Genomic DNA, 23,565 nt, shown 5'->3' on the forward strand with positions numbered 1-23,565 from the left:
AATAAGCATGAGGCAATGGTAGCAACTGGATTACCGTGGAGAAAACGTGGACTGAGCCCCTCACCCACAACCTTCCTGAACAAGGTCCACAGAATACTCTCATCATCCAAACCCCAGAAAGCCCTGCCTCCCAAACAGTTACTGCCAAGGTCTCAACAGATTTTGGCTTCTAAAAGTCAAAATCACTGAAATGTGCTTGCCCGAGGCAGCAGACGGTAGCTGTCAGGAGCTGCTGACCTCCCCAGCACCTTCTCCACACCCCCATGCTACCATTCACAGTGGCCCATGCAGAGCAAAGAAAACAAGGCTCAAGACCAGAGCCCCAATCCCCTTCCAGGAAGACCTAACATGCTTCAGTCACACAGAGGTGACAAAAACAGCATGAAAATCACCCAGGGCACCAGAGCCTAACCCTGCACCAGCCCCGGCAGCCCCGCAGCGCGCTCCCGGCAGCCGCCAGCCCGGCAGCTACGCAGCACGCTCCCGCCAGCCCCGGCAGCCGCCATCCCCGGCAGCCACGCAGCGCGCTCCCGGCCCCCCTCTCAGTGCTGTGCTCATGAAGCACTGTGGCTCTCCTGCCAACGCCAGGCGGCACAGTGCCGCCCATCTTGCTCTCTAAGGCCCATGACACTGGACAGACAGGAGGCGCCAGCCCCGACTCCTGCAGATGGAACCCAGGAGCAGGACTCTGAGCAACCTTTCAGTTGGCGTGCCGCTGTCAGCTCACCAGGAGGTTGCACTCTGACTTCTTCCAGGAGTGGCATCCAGTGAAGTTCTGCCAAGAAGATTCTGGTCAGATGGAATGCATACAGTAGTCTGTGGGGCTGTGAACTTGGCTTTCTTTGTCGGGCTGGGAGCTGGGAAATGCTCAGGCTCTGCGTATGGCTGCTCTTCCAGACAGCCCACTCGGCAGCTGGCCCAGTCTAACTCCAGCTCCAGGGGACAGGCTGCCTTCTTCTGGCCTCCATGAGATAGCCATGATGCTTAGGCCAGCACGCAAGATACCCACAACATAAAAACAAGTCATTCTAAACTTTCAAACGACCCCACACACACAGGTCTGCTGCTGTATGGACAGCCTAGAGCGAGGCTCACTTAGAAGCTAGGGGCAGAGCAGGAACTTCGAGGAAAGCTGGGCGGGGCAACCTAGAGGGCCCCTCCCACTCGGCCCCTCACACACCCACTCGTCGCTTGTGGCCACTTGGACCTTCTTAGCTCCCAGGCCTGGACTCTTCCCCAGGCTGCAGACCGAGGAATGGACCTGGCTGCCCACGCCCTCCATCTCCAGCCGCCTCAGGTGCGCCACTATGCTATGCCAGCTGGCAGCCTGCCTATGCCCACCTTCCAAGGACTCTGCCCCTCATCAGCATGCCTGCCCTCCTGTGCAGCACCTCGCCCACACCCAGGCCTCCCTCCACAGTGTCGCCAGAGTTGTTACAGCCCACAGCTGGCCACCAACTCACACTCGTCAGAGCTCAGAGGGGAAGCAGGAGAATACCCGAGAACTTCACTGCAGACTACAGGCTGAGCCTCACGGCCCAGACCACCCCGGACCTCAGATCTGCCCCTCTCCTTTTCACCGGAATCCAGAAAAATCCAGTTCCTTGTTTGTGTCTGGACACTCCAAATGCATCAAGTCTCTCTGCTTTTGTACCACCTGCTTGGATTCCCCTGTCTTGAAAAGAAATTCTCATTGATTTGTTTATTGAGGAAGAGGTGCCCCAGCATGCACGTGGAAGTCATGGGAATTGACTCTTTCCAGCATATGGATCCCAGAAACGGAACTCGGGCCATCAGCTTGGCAGCAAAGGCCTTTACCCTCTGAGCCAAGCCACCTCATGGGCTGGAAAAGAAATTTATGGTGGTTCATACTAGCCTAGACATGGTAAGCCATCCTGGACTAGAGTGAGGTCCACCTCAACCAAAGGAAACAACCAAAAGATGGAATTCATTGAGACCAGCTCAGGCATGACTCCCTCATTCACCAACATGCTGACCCACGGCGCTGCCCAACGCTCCGAGCTGCATCTGTGCCTCCTTCCTGCAGGCCCTGCTCCCTCTAGACACGCCACAGGCACACCTCTGGCCCCACCGCGAAGCCCACGAGCAGAGCAGGCACAGGCAGCCTCCCCTCCAAAGGCCAGCGCTCCCCGTCCTCGGGGCGCTGCTGCAAATTCCTCAGTCCCTCACACTTGGACCTTCTGCTAATCAAGGACTGGTGCTGGCCTCAACCATAATTTCAGAAGAAACGAAATCTTGAAAGGTAGTGAAGAGGGTACAAGCACACAGCTGCTCGGCCCAGGAGGGCAGGAGAGTCCTGCAGGGCAAGGCCACATACCTCCCCTGGCCAATCAGAACTAACTCACCCACACTGTACAGACTGAAACAACAAAAACCCTCCTCCCAACTCTTCCTGAGACTGGCTTCCTGCCCAGACTAGTTCTGAGTACAGGCTGGACTAGCACCCTTGAAAACCAGTGGGAAAATAAGGCTCCTTTCTGAAAACCCAAGAAGCAATCACACAAGTTGGGTTTGGTAGCTCACTCCTCTAATGCCATCATCCAGAGGCAGAGGCAGGTGGATTTGAGAGTTCTAGGACCAGCCAGGGTTGTGTAGAGGCCCTGTCTCAGAAAGAAAAGGGAAAGAAGGAAAGAAAAAAGAAAAATAATCAGGAATATACCGCTCAGTGATCTACACCTGTTAGGTAAATAAATGGGCTACTCTTAGCTGCCAGCACAGAACAGAAAGAGCCTTACGAAGATGGCACTTTCCTCTGACTGTGCTAACCCAAGTTTCCCTTTACAAGTCAAGTCACTGAAGACAACCATAAAGAAAACCGGGTGTGCACCATGCCTGTAACCGCAGCAGTGCAGGGGCTGAAGGAATCCAAAACCAAACCATCCCGGACTTCAGTAAGATCATGCCAGAACGGGGGGAAGGGGATAGCTGGAGAGATAACTCAGTAGTGAGCACTTTCTGTTCTTATGGATGGTCTACTTTCGGGTCCTAGAACCACATGGCAGCTCATAACCACGTGCAACTCCAGTTCCAAGGACCTAACACGTTCATCCAGCCACACAGGCACCGACATGTATAAGGTGCACAGACACATGTAGTCAAAACATCCACACACATAAAATAGAAAGTTTTTTTAAGGGGTATTTTAAAACAAGAATCACCAAGCAGTTATACGACAGACAAGTTAAAACACAATTCTAAAACTTGGTGCGTTGGCACACACTGCTGGTGCATCTAGCATTCGGGAGGTGGGAGCAGAAAACTCAGAAGCTCTGTGAGTTCAAGGCCTGCCTGGAACTAGGACACATAAAACCCTGTCTCTAAGAGTGGGCTATACGGAGCAGGCAGCTCCGGTCAGTAAACATGCTGCCATACACGAAGACCGGAGTCTCGTGCTCAGCGCCCATGCTCCAGCTCCTGCACTAATGGGCCAGTCAGTTAGCGAGTCCACATGTGGTGAGAAAACTCAAAGAATAAGATGTTAATGTGCCAGGAGACACCTAATGCTGTCTCTAGCCTCCACACTCACTCTGCAGAACACACACACACGCAACCCACTCATGTGGAATACACAGACACACACAACCCCAAAACCTCTATCTGCAATTCCAGCTGCCTGTCTCCATCTGGCCTCTGCATGTGTGTCAAAGTCACAGGACTAGAAGCGACTCTACCCCGCCTAAAGCTGAAGCACTCTGGGCAAGGAGTGAGGCGGCCAGCCTGACAGAGGCCACTGCGCGGTGTGTGCGAAGCCATCACACACAGGACACGCAGCACTTCCCAAGGAAGGCACGTGAACCACGGGGAAGTGACCAACACGTAACTGTCCTCCCCGTGCAAAGGCAACGTTCAGGCTATTTCTCAGCAGCATGCTTCCAGCCAGACTCTGGCCTGAAGGCCCAGCCAGAGCAGCAAAGGCAGGTGCCACCAAGCCCGAGGACCTGCTCTCCACCCTCAGATGCGCACCATCTCCCAGTGTGCGTGCGGCATGACACACGTAGCCACACGGCGGTGTGCGTGCGGCATGACACACGTAGCCACACGCCGGGCGGGCGCTTCCTAGAAGTCAGGCCTTGTGTTAGAGAGAGTCTAGCAAACATCCCCTAAGTCTGTGGGGCTCAGGACGGTGTTCCCGGCGGGGCTGGAAGCGGGACGTGGGGTGCCTACGTTATGAGGGCACTCAGATGACAGGGAAGTAGCCAGAACAGAAAACTGCCACACTTAGCTTGCAGCAACAGAGCAAGGTGTGGGTGTTTCCTGGGGGAAGGGAGTGCCCGTTCCTCTCCCAGTGCTCACACCCAATTCACATTATTTTCAACAGACTATGCCCAGAAAGCGGAAAGGAGCTGGCAGGCCCGGCAGATAAGCAAGAGCAGGCCCTTCCGCCAGGTCTCAACGGCCTGGCTATCACAGGCCTCCAGGAGAGCAGGCTGGCCCAGACTCTGCTGCAGGAAGACCACAACTGCTCCCAAGGAATTTAAAAAAAGAAAAAAAAAAAAAAAGTCAGCTGGGCCCAGGGCATCCAACCTTTGACCCAGCACTTGGTCTACATAGCAGTCCCGGGACACCCAGAGCTACACAGCAGAGAGCCCGTTCTCAGAAGGCTGTCTTAGCTCTTCCAGGAGCCATGCCGAGACCTGAGCTTCGGCGTATGTTCTGAGCAGGGGCTGCCACGGCAAGCTCCTCTCGGGCACTTTTCTCAGAGACCACTTCCAGAGGCAGGCTGGCACGCTCCACGGGCACCTACAAATGGGAGGGCCCCTCCAGCCTGCACACAAGAAACCATCTGCTGTGTCTCAACAGTACACACCCAAGAGGCAGCGGCCACACAGTGCGCGGAAGCTGTTCACGCTGTGAACACTAACAGGCCTCCCTTGCTTGCCTCTGGGGAAGTGAAAGGACACCTGCCCTCTCCCACAGCCCTACAGCCCTGGCCAATGTGGGGAGTGCTCACGGAGGCCCCCTCCCCCCACTAGCTGTCGCTCCTCCCCCGGAAAACACACTGCCAGGAAACGTGTGCAGTTTCAGCTCACCTTGTCCCAAAGCTGCAGCAGAGGAGGACGATGCGGAAGGCTCTGTCCTCTCTCTACCTGAGCTCGGCTTCCTGGCACCGTTCTTGAAGCAGGCATTCACTAGGCCACGCTGTCTGACTCCGAGTGTGAAGACACACACAGAATGGTAACTGACAACTTCACAGGTGTCACAGTACAATTTAAAAAAAAAAAAAACATGAGTTTCCAAACCTCCCAGTTTGGAGGGAAGTCCTGCAGCTGTCGCTTCCAGGCACAAGGCCACCCAGAGGGGAGGATGTAGGGTGAGGCCAGACCAGGCTGGGGCAGGAGCCTGCCCACACTACCGCAGCACTGGTGCTGTGGACGCTTCTGCAGGCAGGAAGCACAGGTGTGGAACCCTGGCACCAGGCGGACACAGCTGGGTATGGGGGCTCACCCCGCCACTCCCCTGGCCTACCTACTGAGCTCCAGGCAAGAAGAAACCAAAGTGGAGTTTACCTGAGCAACAGCACTTGAGGCTGATCTCTGTCCTTTCTCCCACCTCATCCCTCGTGCGCACAGCTGGGGGGGGCAGATGAAAATACAAGCATTGTTTAAGATCAAACATGCACCTTCAAGGAAAGAGTCACTTTCGGACTGATGAGAGTCCGCCTTCCCAAGTGGAGAAAGGAGCCTCGCCCATCCCCACTCTCCAGGCACCCATGTCCCAGCGTCCGAGAAAGGCAGAGCTCAGGGTCCCAGCTCTCGGCCTGTGCACTGTGTCTGCTTATGCAGGTGTGTAATGTGGCGCCAGGAGAGTCGGCCGTAGACTGCAGGCTGAGGAGGAGGCCCAAGGATGCCGTATAGGAGCCCGAGCTGACCTCACTGCGGCAGCGGAACGGCCGGGAGAAGCTGGGGTTAGCACACCTTGACTTTCCTGTCTGGAACAAGCAGACAGCAGATGCAGTGAAAGCACACCACACGGACTCCACAGGTGCTAGGATAACTACAGTAACTACAGGCCAGGCGCTCTCCAAGACGCGTTACTTTAAGAGGTTCCCAGGGTCAAACAGCACCCAGTGCTGCCACCCCACAGTCTGGGTGCACACGGGAACAGCCCACGTCTTACAACTTACAGGCCTCCTGGCCCCAAATCTACAGGAGAGGCTCCAGCCCTCACAAACACAAGCGCAGCCAGGACCAGAGGTGTCTGCTTCTGTCAAGCCCTGGTCCCCGTACAGCACAGTCTGCAACTTCAGAGGTTACAAACAAGCCCCATGAGCTGCTCTCCCGAGGCAGGGACTCCACAGCAGGGGCCCGTGGGGCTCCAGGTCCACTTCCCAGCCCTTGGCTCTCCATGTGGTCATCCATGCAGCTGCACACCTGGGACCTTCCTTCACAGACCCAAAATCCCTCCTCAGCATCCAGCCTCAGGAGCCCGGCAACCAAACGGGTGGAGTGGTAGCCTCAGGGCCCAGGACGGTGGAGAGCCACCTTCTGGCGTTGAGAGCCTTTAAACATACTCCCACCGCGGTGGCCCCAACCATTGAACTACTTCCGCTGCTACTTCAGAACTGCGACTCTGCTACTGTCGTGAACTGTAATGAAATATCTATTTCCCGATGGCCGAAGGCGAGCCCTGAGAGAGGGTCGTTTGACACCCCCAACGGGGTCATGACCCAGGGGTTGAAAACCGCCAAGGCCCAGCAGAGAGAGGTAAAGGGCCTAGGTCCACACATATAGCCCCTAATCCAAGAAGCCAACAAGGAACATGGCTCCGAGCAGCAGGAACGTGCCAACTGTCTAGCCCCAGCTCTGGCCTCCACAGCCACCTGCCAGGCTTGGGGCCAGCACAGAGACAAGCACCTTCTGACTTCACATCAGCAGGGCCGGGCACGCTCAGCAGCAGCCAGGGGCACAACTCTCCAGAACCAGTGCCACACGGTGCACCCTGCCCAGCCAAAGACACACCTTTAAGTGCAGGGAACACTTCCCAAAAACAATGAAGACGACTACCACAAAGGAACCCGCTCTTCTTTAAATGTGTGTACATACTGGCTGCTCATGGTGGTGCATGCCTTTGATCCCAGTGGACAGCAGAGGCAGGCGGAGAAAGCAGAGTTCAAGACCAGCTTGTTCCGCAAAGAGTCCAGGATAGCCAAGGCTAACAGAGAAACCCTGTCCTGACAGAGAGACACAGAGAGAGAATACAGAATACAGAATACAGAATACAGACTGCGGCTGAGAATGTAGCAAAGTTGTAAAATGCTTGCTCAGCATTCCCAAGGCCCTAGATTTCATCCCCAGAATTATAAAAATGAAAGTCTACATACTGAAAACCTGTGTCCTACCCACCATCACTTACCAGCCTGCAGTAGGCAGGCCAGGAAACAAAGTGTTCGAATCCAAATGCCCAGAGTCGTCTGAAACAAGGACGAGTTAAGCACATACTGGTGTCCAAAGCCAGGGCTCTCCTGGACACTCAGCCAAGGAGGCTTCCATCCTCCAACCTGCAAACCCAGGCTACCAGCCCTTCCGCCACTGGAGCCCTGCTGATCACCCGACCCCACCCTAATGAGCACAACACTCAATAAAGTCAGGCCCCCATAAGGCTTCCCACCAAGAGCAGGAACTCTTAAAGGTTACTATTTTCCAGATTGCTATAAATACAGCAAGGTTAATGTTAGGTCTCACTCAGTACCTGCGGCTCCTCCCAGCTCTCCCAGCATCCCTCAGTACCTGCGGCTCCTCCCAGCACTTCTCACCCTAACCCTACCAACCCAGGGGCTGGGCTTCCCTGCCTCCAGCTTCTGACCCCTTATAAAGCAGCCTGGGCCTTCCTTGCTCCCTCTCTCGACCCTCTCTCTTCCCTTCCTCACTCACTTTCTCCCACCCTATGGCCCAACCTATGTCTAGACCCACACATAGTCCTCTCGCTGTAGTCCTCCTCAACCACAACCTCCTTTCATCCAGACAAGCTGGCTGCTTCCCCTGCCCCGCCAGAAGACTGCACCGCGGGCACAGGGCAGGAGAGTGCAAAACTGTCCTGGTGCTGTGACAACACTGCCAACTGGGCAGTTTACACAACAAGCGCGTTCTCAGTCTCAAACGACAGAAAAGCCAACCACCATGTAGCAACAATGGCACCGTGTCGGCTGCGGGGTCCCCTCTCATGTAATAACTCCATCACAGCAGCTGCACTGTGGTCCTGTCAAGCCCTACGTCCAAACACCATGAAAGATTCCAGACCATGGACTTGACTATCAACCCAGAGCAGAGAACAAGCAAGAACCATGTGTAGCAAAAGCAGAAAATCAGTTCCCAGCACTGAACCTCAACAACCCAGAAACTGGCAGCAGCGGGTACCTGCACAGTGACATCAAATTCGGTGGCCAGGACATAAATGTCAGTGAATCAACTTGACCTACAGGCACAGTCACCTAGGAAGCACATCTCGAGGTATCTGTGAAGGAGACGGCAGACCCACACTGAACGTAGCAGCGCCCCAAGGGTCCAGGTAGGTTAAAATGGGCAGGGAAAGCCAGCTCAACACCAGCATCTTCCTGTGGAGACACAATGTGGCCACCGCCCCCACCCCCACCAGTGTCCACCCATGATGCACTCGCTCCTCCAACATAAAGCCTTCCTTCTTCCAGAGCTTCTGCAGGTATGTGGACTACTCTCTCCAGACACATCTCCAGAGGGGCCCGAGTTCAGCGACTCACCACCTAAGGGCAATCTGATAAAGAAGTAGCCGCACAGCTGGAAGGGCTCCTTCCCGGGGCCCGAACACTGCCCGTGGCAGCACCTCAAGGAACAAGTACAGATGTTCCCCTGAGCCTAGCCCACCTCCACGAGGACTAACAAGGGTGGGGCTCCCAACACAGGTGGGAACATGCACAGGTTCCAGAGAGGCTTTCTCTAAAAGGCGGGAACCTGCAAGGCCACTCCCGACTGTCCTGTCCAGCAGGAATGACAGCCGGCGAGCACCATGGCAGTGCACACCAGCTGGGGAAGAAAAGTTTGAGTTCACGGCCAGCCTGGGCAACATTCCCTACTTCAGGGCTACAGAGTAAGAACCTGGGAGTGAGGGGAGACAGACAGGACTGGCAGCAGAAAACTTCCCTGCTGTCCAACCCATTCCCAAGAGTGGACATTACAGGGCTGTCCCTAACATAAAACAAACAAAAGAACACGCCGCTAGACCCAAGAAAGGAGAACAGTGGAGACCTGGAAAGAACTGTGCCTAGGACATAGACACTTCAAGCAAAGTCAAGCGCTGTAAGGCGGAACAATCAGTCACAAACCTCCTGTAGTCTTAGAAAGCAGGAGCAGAAACACCGAGACAATGTCCAGAAAGTCAGTGGCAAAGACACCAGACAGAAAGCAGCTCAGGCTGAGAGGACACAGCATCACAGACAGCAGCTGCCAGATGTAAAGACCTCTGGAGACCGGCACAGATATGACAGCACCGGCCACGTCAAAACACACAGGAACTACTGCAGGCTCTAGGGCAGGACACGTGTGGGCGCACAGTCCTGGTGCACGCTGCACTCCAGAAGAGAGAACATTGCTATGCCGCAGACACGTGTCTCCAAAATTCCCTGGAGGAGGCCCACAGGGCACAGTGGCCTCCTGTATCCCCAGGCTCAGGGCAGTGAGCTGGAGGTGGGACTGGGCTACACAGCACAGTCCTGTCTCAAAATACTCAGAAAACAACTCTTGCCCTAACACTGGGATGCAGCTCAGTGTCTGCTTAGGACACAAGAGGCCTGTCTCAGCCCCTGGGACTTAAGAACACAATTCTGGAAAAAAGAAAAACATCGCTATCTCGCTATACTACACAGCCTGTGCCTTCATCCATTGGAGGGATGAACACTGCACTGTGCACACCCATCCAATGGTATAACCAGAGAAGAGCGGGATACAGGAAACAGGTGCCAGGAGACATCAGCATGGGACAAAGAGAAAGCAGACAGGACATCCAAAGAGGGGCAGAGGACCATGCGGAGGTGCCAGCCCAGCAGGACAGTGTCACAGCTCAAAGGCTCCAGCTGAGTTTCCCAAGAGGAGGTCCTGACACCCGAGAAGAATACCCAGAAAAAAAAATCCCAATCCATCTGGACAGGCCTTCACTCCAGGGAGAAGGTGGCAGAGCCTCATCTGCAGAACCCTGAGTCTACAGAGCACGGAGACGAGGAACAAGCAGCCATCTCCAAACTCGCCCACATAAGCCAAGGAGGATGGCAACTGCCAGCACAGGAGACCAGAGGCTGCCTTGCAGAGTAATGAACAGAGGCGGGGCCATGTAGGTGGGGGACAGGTGACCTTGTGCAGTCACCTGTGCATTGTTTTCAATAAAGACTAAGCAAACCTAAGTAACTGGGCTGGAGAGACGGCTCAGAGGTTAAGAGCACTGGCTGTCCTTCCAGAGGTCCTAATAAGGTCAATTCCCAGGAACCACATGGTGGCTGACAGCCATCTATAGTAAGATCTGGCGCCCTCTTGTGGAGCACAGGCACACATGCAGGCAGAATGATGCATAAATAATAAACTTTAAAAACAAAACAACTGAGAATAAACAAGGAACAAGGCTGTATACCAGACTTTCAACCTCGGTCTAGAATTCCTTTTTAAAAACAGAAAGATTGAAATAGGTTAAGCCCTAGCTACACATTTGGTAACGTTCCCATCAAACTTGCCCAGACAGCACCTACGACTCCACACTTCCTGCTGCTGACCACAAGCCCTCACAAGAGGAAGGTTTCTGAAGTCTACTTTGTAGCAAGCGAAGCTACATCTTGTTTTCCCAGAGCAACTGAGAGTTCTCACACAGTCCAGGTTGGCTCCAAGCACACCCCTGCCTAGCTTTCCAAATAGCCAGTCAGATGTTGCAATACTCATGTTCCTTTTCCCCAAGCCATCAGTTATGAGAAACAGCTACCACCAAGGGATGCAAGAAGGGGTCCAGCACTGGTTCTCCACGGCGGCGGTGAAGCAGAGTCGGAGCAGAGTGCACGTCTATTTCCTGCAAGCACCCCAACCACAAGATTCCATTAGTGATAATCACCCAGCTAAAGCATCGAGACAGCCCCGGCAGGGAGGGCCGGGTGGGGCCCACTTCCTGTAGGTACCAGTTTGCAAGCAGGCAAGTCTGAATCATGGGGAAAATCACCCAAATAAAGCTGTGTGGCAAGAGGCCATCAGACTCCTGGGCTGTACGGGAGGGTGTGCCCAGAAAACCACCCTGGGACAGAGAACAGACTCACTAGCTGCCCATTCGGTTTGCCCAGGGCAGATCATCCCATCTGTGGTGCTGAGTGGGAATGGTCTCCAGACGCCTATGCTTGAACGCCCAGCCCAGAGTTCACAATTAGGAGGTGAGGAACAGTTCAGGAACTGTCAGTGTGGGCGGGCCCTGAGGACTCATAGCTCTGGCCCTGCCCAGTGTGGCACAGCCTCCTGCTGCCTGTAGATCCATCCAGATACAGACCTCTGGGCTCCTGCAGTACCGTGTCTGCCCGCACACCGCCACGACAGTAATGGACTAACCCTGACACTGGAGCCAGCCCCAACTAAATGTCCTCTAAAAGCTAGCACTGCGGAGTCACAGAGTCTCTTCACAACAAATGCACAGCAGACCAAAGAGGCAGCCGAGCTCAGTGTGAACACTGCAGCTAGCTCCAAGAGGAACAGAACATGCCCGTGTCTGGACAGCAGGAGGCCACTGTGCCGCCATCACAGCTGCTGGGACACACTACCTTCGGGGACAATCTGCCTGTGTTCCTGAAGGCAGCTGGGTACCCATGACACGCTTTCAGTAACATCCCCTGGGCCAGGCGTGCAGGCTCACATTAACCCAGCTTTGGGAGGCAGAGATGAACTAGTCAGAGAGCCAGGGAGGGAAACAGAAACCCTGCCTCAAAAGAAACAAAAAAGTACATTCCCAGATCAGGGACTAGAACCAGCCCCCCCCCCAAGCTATTTACTGTTTAAAAAATAAAAGGGGCTCCATGTGTGACCTCAGAGCCCAATCCCCACATCTCATGAACCACGCGGTAGGAGCACCGACCACAGAAAGTGGCCCACACAACGTCACGGCAGGAGGACATGCACATTTTTAATCCTGGAGATGGAGAGATGGCCCAGCAGTAAAGAGCACTTGCTGCCCTCGCGCAGGACCAGGCTTTGGTGCCCAACATCCATAGGGAACAGCTCACACTGCCTGCCGCCAGCCCAAGGGATCTGAGGAGCACATAGCCCTCTCCAAAGACTGACCATGTGCACACACTCACTCAGACACATGTAAGTCTTTAAAAGATAGTTTAAAATCTCGACCTCCCCCACCCTATCAAAACAAGAAAAAAAAAACCTTTCAGGGTGGGACTATTGCATGGCTCAACGGGACATCTCTAGGAAGGTCGGGGGACCACAGGCATGTAGGAAGGGAGGGGCTTGCCAGCCAGCCACTCCTGAGGTCGTGAACTGCATTCCCCAACGCTGTACTGGGTATGTGTGTGAGACTTTTGGTGTTTAAAAGTCCAGGTACAGTATGGGAACAGTTTTGTTTTAACCCCAGGTGCTTCAGACTGTCCACAGCAGCTGACTATGATTTGCCTCCTGCTCTGGCAGGGGCGGGAGTCTACCAGCTGAGATAGCTTATGTTTGGTAGCCGGGGACTCTTGTAAATGCCCAAGAGGAGCCAGGGAGGCTTCGAGGAGGCAGCTGCTGCTGCAGTGTGTGTTAAGTGGTCCTGCACAAAAGAGAAGAAATTCTCAAGGCAAAGACCAAACCTGCCCCAAGGAGCCCAACGCCCCTAATCAGCAGGAAGTAGTCTAAAGGGAGCCAAGCTTCCCCTTCTAACCACCTTTCTCCCCTACCGGGAGTGGGGGAGGGACTGGGGTGGAGAGGGGTAGTAGATAAAATAGCCCAATAAAGTATCCAAAAAAACAGTGCCAAGCGGGGCTAAAGAGATGGCTCAGAGGTTAAGAGTACCGTCTGCTCTTCCAAAGGTCCTTGAGTTCAATTAACAGCAGCCACAAGGTGGCTCACAACCATCTATAACGACATTCGGTGCCTTCTTCTGGCATGCAGGCACACATGCAGGCAGAACACTTTACATAATAAATAAATCTTTAAAAAAAAAAAAAATAGTGCCAAGCACTGAGGAGGTGGAAACAGGAGGACTAGAAGTTCAAAGCCAGCCTGAGCAACAGGAAGATCTTAAGAAAAAGACTGAAGAAACAGGACAATGCACCTGACTTTCCTCAATTATTTTTCAGCAGCACAACCGAATAAAGCAAAATGTGACAGAGTAGTAACACCATTCATCAGCCACAAAACCAAAGTCACCAATGTCTGAAAGTCCTCCAGGCCTGTCTTGTCCTACACTCGTGCCCGCGATTCCCCACCCTGGGCATCTTCTGCTCTCAGTGGACACACACCCTATGCCTGAGAATACAGAAAACTCAAGAACAAAATGCCCAGCACAGTGCCCAGGCGTTAGCCAGAGTAGGCCTGCCTCTCCTCTACAGAAGCCTGGTGCTCCCCAAACATGCACCTAGTCTCCTGGGACCCAGTTGCTGGACCCTTCTTACGGCATGCCCAACAAGAGCTACTGACCACCCAATGCCAGGGACATACACAACACAGCCCTTGGCATCATCCTCTGTGCTTCCCTGTCTGTGGTAGGCCTAGGTGCTGACGGAAAAGGGCCACACTCGGGAGGGGTGGGTGGACAGGGCCAGAGCACTCAGGGGGTCTTGATGTCTTATTTCCAGGCCTCCCATGTGCTAGTAAGCACCTCCTGGCCACCAGACTCCAAGCCTGCTCACAGCAAGGGCTTGTAGCCTAGGAGCGGGAAGAGGAGGGGGAAAGACAAGGTTTTAGTTTTGTCTTTTATTATCTATGCCTGCAAACACAAGGGTCTCAAAACATGCTGAATTCAACTCCAGCCTTCTCATGCCTGTGCCTTAACTAATTCATTATGTTTTGAACCTAGGCACACAAACCAGTGTGCAGTGGAGTCAATTCCATGTTACAGCCAGCTTTTTTTTAAACACGCTACACATTGCAATAGTGACTTGAAAGGAGTAAGAAATAGTGCTACGGTCTGAAGCTTTAGTTTCTGGTCCTGGTGTAAAGTCTGTCCTACAAGGGTCACAGCCTAGGAAAGCTATAAAAGTGGCTAGCAGAATTCTCTACAGAAATCCACAGGGCTGCTGGGTGAACTGTTGTACAAGAGTGCAGTTTGGTTCTCAGTACTCACAGCTCAGCTCACAGCTGTAACCCAGCGGGATCCTCTCCTGACTGCCCAGGAGACAGAGACAGACACAGAGACACAGACACACACAACACTTTGTACCAAAAAAAAAAAATTTATAAGCAAAAAGCTAATTCTTTCTTTAGGACACCCCCACCGCACCCCCAGACAGGGTTTCTCTGTGTAGTCCTGGCTGTCCAAGAACTACCTACGTAGACTAGCTGGCCTTGAACTCGGAGATCTGCCTCCGCTGCCTCCCCAGTGCTGGGACTAAAAACACGTACCACCACTACCTGACTTGCAAAAAGTTAATTCTTTTGCACCAAAATGTAATGCAAACTCAAAACACTGAATGTGTCTCTCTCCTCCAACTGAAGTTTTCATTTCCCTGGAATTCAATGAGTGGAACACTGATAAGGACAGGAAGCACTTCACAACTGTGGCTCCGCCAGCTCAGTTAGCTCATTCTTTTTTTGGTTTTTCGAGACAGTGTTTCTCTGTGTGGCCCTGGCTGTCTGGGAACTGGCTCTGTACTTCGGGCTGGCCTTGAACTCAGAGACCTGCCTGCCTCTGCCTTCAGGAGTGTTGGGACTAAAGGCCACCCGGACACTCAAAATTTCTAATTCTCCCACATACTACAGAACCCAACGGGGAAGAAAACATCAAAATAGCCAGAGTATCTCCCTCAACAACCACCACCAGGGACTTCAAGCATGGTTACTGCTTGCCTTTATCTTGCTTTTCTACTTCATTCAGCAAACACAATCTAAAACAAAATGTGTAATATTTGCAAAACTAACAATAAAACAACAGCGGAGTTTGGTGAACCGGCAAGAGACCTGGATTCTAACCACACCTGTCACCCAATACACTCTCACCACTCATTCAATTCCTTTCTCATTCACAAGCTATAAAACTAACAGAAAGCTCATCTCTTCCTCCGTCAGTACCAGTAATAATCAACAGATATAATATAATTAGCCAGCCATAAAAAGTCTCTAAAGCATTCCTGAATCGAGGTTACTTTCCTGAAGTCTGCATCCGCTCTCTGGCCAAACTTTGTTCTGTTTTTTTGAGACAGGGTCTCACTCTTAGCTCTGGCTGGCCTGGAACCCACCTGCCTCTGCCATCTTGTAAGAGCTGGGATTAAAGACAGCCACCACACCCAACCTGACTAAGAACTTGACCCAGCTCCTCCTCAGTCCTAGCCGGGAGGGACAGGAGGCTCAGAAGAGTGGCAAAGGGCATGCCTATTTCTGTCCAGTTTTACACTAGACAAGAGTCAAGGCCAGACGACTTTTAACATAATCCTCAAACGGCTCCTGCCTCCAGGAGGCTGCAGCTGCTGACTCCGAGTTGAAAATAAACGTGCTTGTTTTTCTTTTCTGGGGGAGGGGAAGGGAAGGAACAGTCTCCAATAATAAACCAAAAACTTATCGTGTGGTTTAAAGATGTACACAAGGGCAAGAATGCCTGTGAGAAGGCACTTCTCTCCCTCCATGGAACCAGAACAGACAAAAAATTAATACACTGAAGAAAGTTATCTTCACACTGAAGAGCAAAATTAAAATGGCCTTCCTTTGAAGACCACCTAGGAAATAAACTTTTTCTGTAAAGTTTTCAATTTTTTCGTTTCCAAAGATGAAGAATTCGGGGACAGTCTTAAAAAATAAAAAAAAAAAAAAAAAAACGATCCCACCCAGGAAGCGCCTGGTACTGGCTTCGCGGAGACAGATGAAGTATCTTCAAACTCTTCCACAAAGGTTAGGGCTAGGCCCACAGTGCGGCTCAGTCACCACAGCAGCCAGAATGAAGGCAACACTTTAGAACCGAGTTTTTCACTGTTCCATGAGGTCCTCCCCGCTCTACAGGTAAGAAACTTTTTGTCACCCAGTTCACCCTGACCTCTGGCCTCTCAGTTCAGACCAAGGCAGGAGCTTTCCGCGGCCGCAGCTGAATTCACCGGAGCCCAGCAGCGTCAGGTTTTACAAATCACACAAGCGGAGGCTCAACAACACTTCACCAACATCCTTGCAGTCACATCCCAACTTTTTATTCCTTAAAAAGTAAAAATGACTTTAGTTCTAGCGGCCACTTAAGTGGTAACTCTGAATTCCAGTTTCCTTCTCAATGTATTAAAAAAAAAAAAAAAAAAAGAGGGATGGGAAATACCTTCAGAAGAGGTAGGCAGAAGTGAGAGACGAGGCCCGGGAGTGCGGCTCAACCCTGGAGCCCGGGAGGGCAAGCCTGTTGCACGTATAAACTGATAATATTCTTGAATGTTTTGGGTTGTCTTAACAAAACTTACTTTTCTATTCACTCGCCTGGGAAAGCAAAACTTTGGTCTTGCGGTCTTAATCTCAATCATCTGTCAGAATGTATGCGCTTACAAACTTCACAACTAAGCACAGACCAGTGATTATTTTTCGAAGGACAGAAAATAGACCTCCACGGCAAAAAACAAGAACAACCCAAAAAAAGTTCTTGCATTCACGTGAATTTAAATTCCAACTCCCCTGGCCGCCCCTTCCCCTCCAAAGGCGAAGTCCCCAGCGGGTTAAAGGCTACAAAGTTTGGGCTCAGGGGCCGGCTGGCACCCCGCGGGTCTCAAAGTGAAAGTCGTGGCCCGGGAGGGGTGACCCGGGCTCCGCACGCCGGGGCGCGCGCGGAGGTGTGGGTTCCGCCTCCCAGGTTTGCAAGCTCGCACTTTTCACACCAGAGCTACAGGCTCGGAGGCCAGGGTACAGCTTCCCGCACCCCGCCCTGCGGCCCGCCCGGCCAGGGAGGGCGCGCTCGCCGCCCGGCGCTCGGGTGTCCCGCCCGGGAGCCCCGGGGGGCCCGCCGCCCCCGGCCCGGCCCGCACGCGGCCTCCCCGGCCGGCCCTCCAAGGACACGCTCCGCTCCCGCTCCGGAGGGGCCGGCGGCCTGCGCGGCGGAGTTGGGAGCGCCCGCACCCCACCTCGGCCCTCCACGTGTGCACCCCCGAGACGCCCGCCGCCCGGGTCGGCGAAGATCCGAGAGACGGGCCGGGCGCGCCGCGGGCGGGGGGAGGACGGGCGTGTTGACACCGCCGAGTTGCCCGCTTCCGCCCGGCCCGGCCCGGCCGCCCCAGCCGCCCCAGCCTACCTGCATGCCCGGCAGGCCCGACTGCACCGGGGAGTGCGCCATGGCGCTCGGCGCCGCCACTTCCTGGCCCGGGACGCGCGGAGCCGCGCGGCGAGCAGGCCCGGGGCCGCGCGCAGCCCTCCCTCGGGCGGCCCGAGGCCACCGCACCCCGGGGGAGCGTGTCAGCGGGGGCCGGCGGGGCGCGTCGCCATGCACCGAGCCCGCGCCGGGCAGCGAGGGGCGCGGGGGGGGCCTCTCCCGCGGCTTCCGCCTCTCCGGGGCTCCCGCCGCCGCGGCGCTCGCTGGGACCGGGCCGCTGGGCCCGCGAGCGCTGGCCGCCTGGAGCCGAGTGGGCGCGCGCAGCCCGCCGCGCCCCGCCCCGGCCCGGCCCCCGCGCCCGCCCCCGCGGCCCGGCCGGGGACCCCGCCCCGCGCTTCCGGGAGGGGGAGGGGAGGGGCGGAGCCGGCGGGCGGGCGGGCGCCCTAGGCCGCGCTCGCGTCTCCGGGCGGGCGGGGCGCGCGCGGCTCCGGGCCGGCTCGGGGGGTCCTCGGGGGTTCGGCGGGTGGGGGATGCTCTGGGGGGGCCCTCGCGAGCGCGCGCGGAGGGGAGCCGGCCCTGGGGATCTCTGCGCACCCCGACCCTTGGCGCTCCTCCCGCCCGGGCCTCGCGTCTGCACTCGGGGTGTCCCCGGAGGAGCCTGCGCCCGAAGCCCCGGGCCGACGAAGTTCGCCGCCAGAGCGGGGAGGAAGCCCCCGAGTGGACGCCGAGCTCAGCCTGGCCCGGGCCGGCGGCGGCGGAAACTTAGCGGGGCGGGGGGCGGGCTGGGGCCCCGCCGTCTCTGGGCCGCGCACGAGAAGGGGAAAGTGGGGTGCGGAGGGCAGACAATGGCAGGAAGCCGCGCCTGGACTCCCAGCCGGCCGGCCCTCGCCGCTCCGCTCCCGGAGCGCAGGCCCGCCCGCGCCCGCCTTCCCAGCCGACGGGGAAGGACGGGGCTCCGCGCGCCTCCAGGAAGCACTTTCTTCTCGGGCGGCGAATAGGAAGTGCTCTGAGAGTCGTCCGGAGTGCGGCGTCGTTCCCGCACGGCGGGGAAAGGCTGGGCGTGCGGGAGTCCCCAGGAGTTCAGAAATCGGGGAGGACGCGCGAATCTCACTGAGGACCTGCAGAGACTGCGCTCCGAGGTGCCCTGTGCTCCCAGGAACCCCCTGCCCCTTGGAAGCCTGGGCCGGCCCGAGCGTCCGGGCGTGCTGCAGAAGGCCTTGGAGGTGACGCCTGGTCGCCTGAGCGGTGCCTCCTAGGAGTGAACTGAGACTGAAAGCATGACCCGTATTCTCAAGAGCTTGTGTTACAGAAACAGAAGGAACTTCGTAGAAAAACGAGTCCTAAGAAAGCAGGGGAAATGACGGAGACCCTGTACGTTGAAGGGGCCCATATCCTTCCTCCTGAACAAGAATGAGCAGAAATACGCCTCGGCCTCTACCAGGAGCCAGCGACCTTCAGCCCCAGAAATGTCTGATGACAGAATAGGAATTTCTTAGCACTCTGTACTCACCCGGTGTGGTGAAACACAGGGTGTGGTGGCACACGCCTTTAAACCCAGCCTTTGGGAGGCAGAGGCAGGCCAATCTCGGAGTTCAAAGCCAACCAGAGCCCAGAGCTATATAGTGAGACCCTTCCTCGAAAGTATGGCAAAAAAAAAGTGCCTATAGGTTACATGTTTATTACTGTGCCGGCTTGAATGATGACGGCTCCGGCCGGTGGGTACCGTTGGGGGCGGGTAGAGGCAGTGGACCCTTGGGACAGTCACTGGTGGTGGTGGCCACGAGTGTGAGCTTCCTGCGGCTGCTCTGCCACACTTACCACCCGCTCTCACGCTACCCACCATGATGGACTCCAGACCGTCTGGAATAGTAAGTTTAAATACACACTTTCTTACAATATTGTCAGGAAATTGCAGGGTACAAAACAATAGTATCCAGTCTGAAACCCCAACACTGGGGGGGTAGAGACGGGAAAGTCAGGAGTTCAAGGCCAGCCTCTCCTACATACTGAGTTACAGACCAGTCTGGGCTATGTGAGACCAAAAACAGGTAAATAAAAATGTAGTCTGATCTCAAGCTCCTGGAATATAGATATGTTATATATAGGTATAGTACATGAATGCCCAGAAAAAAGTGCAGCTGTGTACCAAGATTTAGCAGTGCTTATTCTTGGACAGATGATTTCTTCAGCCACTGCTGACCACACCTATGAAGATGTGCTCAAATGTGTGCGCCAAGGGTCAGCACAGTCAAATGTGACAGGTCGGAGTGGCGGGGGCTCTTCTTTCACAGACAGCTACAGAACACTTGCCAGTAACTTTCCTGGGCTAACTCAGCAGAAACACCCAAGGGACTGTGGGAGCAATGGGACGTACTTTAGAATCGGCGTCTCCTCTTGTACCCCAACACAGCTGAAGCTAAGAACTTCAGTGGGTCAGGTGTCTGCACACCCAGACTGGCTTTCCGTCCGTGCTGTCTTTCTTTGCACCCTATGTATTCCTCAATGGCTGGCCTTCACATCTCAGACCGTGTGGAGCCCTTGAGCACCAGGTTCAAAGAAAGAGCAGGGGCTACACGGGAGTTACGTCCGGGCTCGGCTGCACCCTTTCTAGGTGTTGCTCCGTTTTCCTAGGGCAGTGGACCACTCCTTGCCTTGTTTCCCAGAACAGATAGTTGACTGACCTGCCCAGTGGCCGATTGCCTGCGCGAGCTCACTTGCCAAGCCTGCAGCTCGGGGTGAGGTGTGCTAACCCTGGGCCCTGGTCTTCTCTAATGTGCCATCCTAGAGGCCCTGGTTCCCCACATCTAACCTTGGAAGTATACAATACCATAAGTGAAGAAAAGGATCTTTCTGCCCTCTGACTTTTTTTCTACACCTCCAATTCATAATTATGACAGATTATCTACTTTCCTAATTCCAAAAAGAGTATGTGAGGGGCTCCATAAAGATTATGCATGTGTCTGGTCTCTGTGGAGATCCCAACACATCAAATTATTTTCATTTCTTTCTTTGCCTTTTGGGTTCACTTACAGGCATGAACCGAGCAATGAGTTGTGCTCTTGACGTGTATTCTGGGCCACAAAGGACATTTCTATATTCCAGTAGAGAGCCTCTTCCACACAAACAGGCCCCCTGTTTATCAGTCTCCCTTAAACCACTTCTAGCCTCTGCCAAGCTTGAGGGGTGAAGCAGAGAACAGGAGATCAGCGATCCATCTCACCTTTGTCTTTCTGAGTCCAAAAGAGAAACACCCCAAATGCCAATTCATAGGAACAGCTGGACAGCCATGGCGATAGCAGTTTAAATGCACAGGTTAAAGAAAGGGGTGTACACGTGAACTCTAAGGAGAGAAAGGTGAGTATATTGGTAACTAAGAAATCTTTACACACCTCTCATAGCTAGACACAAATTGTCAGCGTCTGGATAGAAACATGACAGCCTTGTCAGGTGACCCAGGAGCAGGGATACACTGGCGAGGACAGCGTCATGCGGGCCAAGGAGCTCCCACAGGTCACCACTCTGGGTCACCTTTTCATTGCTCCCTACTAGCTCTGCCAGGACCACCCTACAGACCACAGCACAGATGTGGTTCCCGGAGGTGGAAGGCAGAGGTGAAGATACTGGCAGACAGTTGCTTCTGAGGCTTGCAGATGCCAGCCACCCCCATCTTCCCAATACTTCTGTTCGTGTGTCCCCTTTAGGGACATTGATCAGGACCGTCCTAACACTCCTTCCTTCCTTCCTTCCTCAAAAACCCTGTCTCCATGAGCCAGCCCCTCTGACTGTGGGCCTCCCTCCACACTGATTTCACATGTCTGGGGGCAGGGATGGCTTCAGCTTTCCTGAGGTGCAGTCATGCGGGGAGACTAGAGTTCTACCCTTGGTCCTAGAACTGAGGAGGCCAGTCCGGTGCGTACTCCCAAGGCAAAGCGATCCACCTGCGTTTCATGACTGACCTGCAGGGGAGACTTACACGACCAGGGACCTGTAAGCACTCATTTCTGGCTAACTTGTTCAAATACAATCTTTCCCCACAGCCGTCGCTTTGTCCTGGCACAATGTCCCAGGAGAGCAGGGTCTCAAAACGCCATCCAGCCAGGGGAAGCTTTTGGTTGCGTCAGAGATACCCACTAACGAACTGTAGGCCATTCAGAAGCACACGAAAGAGCAGGCTCACTGGAAAAATTCTCCTGTGAGATTTCCCTCAGCAAAGAGCTAATTTGCAAGGCTTGTCACACTCAAAACAGTGGCCACTTGACCCCACCGATCAACTTGTAAAGGCTTCAGTACACAAAGGCTCCTCCAGTGCCATGTGTGTGGGTTTTCCTCCCTCCCAGGGCTGGCTGTGCTCTGTAACAGACCCAGAAAGGACACAAATGAAATCGTCCCCAAAGGGTGATGTCATCTCTCCTACAGGAACAGACTGCCACTGCTTAAAAGCTCTTGGCCTTGGTTCCTGACAAGAAAGATAAATGGTGGACAATGACTTTAATTTTTGCTCCAAGCAGATCCACAGAATTCTGGGCCCAAAGAACACTGCATGGCCACACAAAGTGTGTGATGAGCTGCACACTCACGTTCCAGAACACAAACGATTTTAGTAAGCCTGAAACCACTGCAGAAATGACCCTCCTTCAAGCTTTCTTCTGCAAAAAAAGGCAGATATGTAGCACTCTTCTTGACCCTCCAGGCCATTTTTATGTGGTTTCCTAAAGGAGGGAGGGTAATGGTGCCATTGAGGCCATTTGTATACCCAGTGACAGAACCTCACCTCCGACCTCAGCAAGGGCAAGACAAAGGGACTGCTGAGAAAAGGAAAGCCAAACTTGAATAATCAGACCTAGGTAAACGAAGCAAGCAGGGTTATGATTCCAACCTGAAATGTCACCAACAGGCCCATTTGTTACTGTTTTATGGTTGATTGCTTTAGGGGCATATTTGTTTTGAGTTGTTTTGGAGGTCTGGGGTGGGGGTGACCAAAGTTGACATGAGGCCTATTTTTTCCACCTGGGCATCATTGACAATTGCTCTCCACCTTATTTATTGAAGCAGGGTCTCTCACCAAGCCTGGAGCTCACGGATTCCAATGAGTTTGCTTGTCAGTTTGCACAAAGGATGCTTTTCTCAGTCTCTGGAATTCTGGGATTTCATATGTCTGCTATGCCTGCCTGACGTTTACATAGGCCCTGGGATCTAGACTCCTATTACTTATATTTATCTAAGAGGTGTTTGTCTGTTTGTTTGTTTTGTGTTTGAGACAAGGTCTCACTATATAGTCTTGACTGGCCTGGAGCTTAATATAGAAACCAGGCTGGCCTTGAACTCACAGAGATCTACCTGTGTCTGCCTCCTGGGTGCTGAGATTAAATGTGTGTACCACCATGCCCAACCAGTCCTTATTCTTGCACTGAAAACACTAGAAATGTTTTTATTTCCTCAAATGAAGACATGAGATGAGAGCCATTCCCAAGGGCCATTCTAGCTCTTCTGAACTCTGGCTGGCTCGTCAGCTCAGCTGTTCTGGCCTAAACTCCTCTCCAAGCTGACTGATTCAAGATGACTTCTCTCAGCTTCTCACTGATTGCTCTGCCTGGCCTCAAACTAATTCTGGCAATATGTTTTAATCTTCTGGCTCCTTCTTATTCTCTCACTCTTTCTGTCTCACCTGTGTCTAGCTTGTTCTCTCTGCAACCTATCTCTATAAAACTGTCTCGACAATCAAATCTCAGTATAAAACCTCCCCCTCCTCTCTGTATTCCTCTTAAGTAGCCTCTCTTTCCTGTCCTCTTCTCATGAGAGTTGAGCATATCCTATCTGTGACTCATTCTGGCAAACCTTTCTCTGATTCATCACTCTGTCTGCCCCTCAATTAGACTTTCAAACATGACTGCTTCCTTCTACCAACTAAGCTTACCTACATTGTTTGGGATGAAAGGGCGTGTCTGTGTCCCAGCCAGATCATACTGTAACCCAGAGAGTGTCTGCATCCTGGCTGGATCACATAGGTCTAGAAGGTCTTTGGATGTGATTCCTTGGCAGATTACTTATGTTGCTAGATTAAAATTCCTCTCCAAAACCCTTTACCCAAAGGCCCATCTTCCCGGTGCCCCCATTTTGAATTATTTTTATGGTATATTTTTTTAAGCCCAA

General features: G+C 53.8%; 1 protein-coding gene across 2 annotated transcripts in view; it reads right to left on the minus strand.

The window, feature by feature from the left end:
• Stk24 (serine/threonine kinase 24) overlaps positions 1-17,633 on the minus strand; it is a 76,216-nt gene extending 58,583 nt beyond the window's left edge. The window contains exon 1 of one of the 2 annotated variants that reach the window (XM_021644686.2): positions 17,398-17,633. In XM_021644686.2, the coding sequence (XP_021500361.1) occupies positions 17,398-17,439 (42 nt within the window). In that variant the 5' untranslated portion in view covers positions 17,440-17,633. Of the gene's footprint in view, positions 1-5,051; positions 5,163-17,397 lie in introns of those variants that run through there. The other variant, XM_060391650.1, reaches the window with a different exon arrangement.
• Between the last annotated feature and the right edge of the window lie 5,932 nt (positions 17,634-23,565).

Source organism: Meriones unguiculatus, chromosome 9 (genome assembly GCF_030254825.1).
Source record: "Meriones unguiculatus strain TT.TT164.6M chromosome 9, Bangor_MerUng_6.1, whole genome shotgun sequence".
Taxonomy (NCBI): domain Eukaryota; kingdom Metazoa; phylum Chordata; class Mammalia; order Rodentia; family Muridae; genus Meriones; species Meriones unguiculatus.